Here is a 3,171-nt window from a genome sequence, read left to right on the forward strand (position 1 = left end):
AGGTCGCGTGGGGCACGGGGCAGCGTGCAGGCTGCAGGGAGCACGGCGCAGGTCGCGTGGGGCACGGGGCAGCGTGCAGGCTGCAGGGAGCACGGCGCAGGTTGCAGGGAGTACGGGGAAAGGTGCCCATACAGGGTGCGTGTAGAACAGGGCAGGTCCCACGGGACATGGTGCAGGATGCTCAGTGTAGGGCAGCAGAGCGCACCCCAGGCACCCCGCAGGCTGCAGCGCCCATGGCACATGCGAATTGCTCTCGTGTGCGGCACTGCTGTTGTGCCCGCCTGGGAAAGGGCACCCAGAAGAGCATGGCTGCATCAGTAAAATTGCCAGGCTTGGCTGCGCTGCACACCCACAACCCGTGTCCGTCCACTGCACGGGCACAGCTCTGGCACGCCAGTGGCACCTTACCTCACAGGCACGCCAGCACCTTGCCTTCGGGACCTGACCTGAAGAGAGGAGACCATCTTCTGGGAGTGAAAAAGCAGCTGAACTCTGCCTGTCCTGTCCGGGCCACCTCTGAAGTGTGCCTGCTAGCTCCTGTTGTGGCTGGAAAATCCGCAAGACAGATTGAATACATAGGCCAGATTTCAGGCTGTCCCTGAGCTTTTGTTGTCATTACCACCTCTCCCCCATCACTTTTCAATCAAGCACCTGCTCTAGGCATCTGTTTGCCACCAGCTGACGTGTTGGGGGCACAGAGACCCGTTCTGGCACTCTCTCCCAGCTGGGACCGCTGACTGCTTGTACATACATCCTCCCGGATGGATGCGAGAGCAGCAAAGTGAAAGACTCGTGTTTTAAGAGAGAATAATGGGCACAAAGATCAGATATCCATTAGTCTCTGTTAAAATAGTTTATCATCTGTAAACAGGATTGTTTGAATAGTTAGATTCTTTGCAAAAAAATAAAGTGGGGGTCACCAAAGAAGTACCCACAGACCTGTTCGCAGCCTGGACAGCTGCAGAGATAGTACCAGCGGGGAAGGAAGCCTTTTGTAACAGGAATGCTAACAGCTGAATGAGGAGTCCAGCACTCCCTCCTGCAGCGTATCAGAAATCTTTCTGGCACTGAAACCATCTCAGCAGATCGTCACGTACATAAAATCATTGCTAAATAACAAATGCTATCCTGCTCTGGCCCATTCCATCTGAGAGGTTCAAATGCTGTTCATACAAGCATCCCAGCACACTCCAGGGGAAGTTTGGGTAAGGACTACTCCCTTCTACTCAGAATTATGACCCAGAGATTAAATGACTGGGACAAGGAGGCAGCGAGCCACCTGCGGAGAGCAAATGCGCTGGGGAAGTAAATCAGCACAGCTTCCAGTTTAAGACGCTGTTCTGACTAATGGAAATAGGACACRGAAAACTTCACGAACATTAATTTTTTACAGTAAGTTCTTGCACCATCTATTGTTATTAAGAATGGTCCCATTAAATCTAACACAGGTTTGTCTAACTAAGGACATTCCCCCACAGCGCTAGCTGTGTGGTGTTACACGAGTCCAACAGTCAAAAAGTGAAACGAGTCAGAAGGAAGTCAAAACAAAAGTGAAACCATCAGACTTTTTGGTTATTACCTGCTTTTAGTTAAATGTATGGTGTAAACAAATTGCACAGAATAAAAATATGCTAGTAGACTGGATTTTCAGAATTTTGGTAAGAGTATTACTTTGCTGGTTTGAACACAAAATACACGCTGAAAACCTATGAGAAAACCTAACACATACATATGAGAAAACATAACACTTACGTCCCACAGCTTCAGTGGCTACATTTGCCCCAGAATACCCTAAGGTCAAGAAAATAAAATTATTTTTTTAAATACAGTCCATTATGAACTTGGACAGCAAGTCTGAAATTTTTATCTTAAGTATTAATATTGCCATAAAGAAAAGCTTTTGACCATGAACAGGCTAGGATCTCAGCACGGATTTTCTCCTGGCAGATTTTTTTTCAAAGTTCTCTCCTCTGGATTGTTTTAAAAGGACCTTTTCTGGATTGTTCTTAACCACAGATTCTGTGGTTGTGCATGACTAAGTGCTCTGCTGTGTCTGCCTCTCCTACTTTGTGTTTGCTGATGTGGCCACACAGAAAGGAAAATCCAAGCCCTTTCTATTGAGCAAGGGCAAGGAAAGAGGGAGTCTTTTGAAAAGAGTCCACACAAAGTCATCACATGTAGATCCTGCTCATTTGGAAATACCTCCAAGCAGAGTTGGGAGTGCTGTTTATGCTTAAGGTCACCTAACATTTTCTATTAAAAAGCTCATTTTTCAGTAGCTTGTAAAGCGAAATAAAAATGTAATTATCCATATTAGAATTTTCCATATTAAGCATCACTCTGACTGGCTTATTTTTGGGGAGTGAGAAAAGATATCAAAATAAAGAGAAGAGAAATGGATTAACAAAAATAATACACCTCACTGAAGGAATGGGATTAAAAAACACATTTTTTTCTGAAAAAATCTATCTTTTAAATTTTAGGAATTTACAAATCAAAAACTACACTAAAGAATGTTAGTGAGTCAAAATTAGGCACTCGAAAGTTTTATGGAGCTTTTAACTGGCTTCTTTATATATATGCATTCTGCACAATGTGTAACACCACGGGAATCTCCCAAGCAAAAGTTATGTGGTATGTTATCTTACCCTCGTCATCCAGTGTATTGCTGATGGCTTCACTTATTGCACACTCATCACATCTTTCTCTGCAGATGGAATTAGCCATTTCCTCCTGGGCTTCTCCATGCACTCGTCTCTATGTTATCTGAATTCTTCACAGACATTAATGAATGTATCGTCACAAAAGAGTGGAAGATGTAGTTAATGACTATCTGGGAAAGTCTGTCTGAAGTAACTTACCTGGTATCATCTAGCTACTCATAGCTAATGGAGAGATGTGCTCCATTTTGCAAGGAACTATTCAGCTGTTCAATCTAACTGTTCAGTCATCCCTTTTCTTCCTGAAAACCTTCTCAACTCACGCCTTGCAACTTCTGCAATAAATGAAACAGAGTTTTAACAGCATAAATGCCTTTCCTGACTTACGCCTGATTCTCTGTAGTAGAGGTCTAGTCTGCATACTAAATTAAGCAGGAGATTTGTATAAAAATTGTATAATTATTGATATAAGTAAGTACATACATCCTAAGGAGCTCAATAGAACCAACTT

General features: G+C 43.9%; 1 protein-coding gene across 1 annotated transcript in view; it reads right to left on the bottom strand.

Annotated features, from left to right (window-relative positions):
• The window catches only part of MNT (MAX network transcriptional repressor), a 54,676-nt gene extending 51,949 nt beyond the window's left edge, over positions 1-2,727 (bottom strand). The window contains exon 1 of the mRNA XM_085310769.1: positions 2,649-2,727. Within this exon, the coding sequence (XP_085166895.1) occupies positions 2,649-2,727 (79 nt within the window). The remainder of the gene's footprint in view (positions 1-2,648) is intronic.
• Positions 2,728-3,171: the final 444 nt, after the last annotated feature.

Source organism: Rhea americana, unplaced genomic scaffold (genome assembly GCF_003343005.1).
Source record: "Rhea americana isolate MKP2758 unplaced genomic scaffold, rheAme1 scaffold_325, whole genome shotgun sequence".
NCBI classification, from domain to species: domain Eukaryota; kingdom Metazoa; phylum Chordata; class Aves; order Rheiformes; family Rheidae; genus Rhea; species Rhea americana.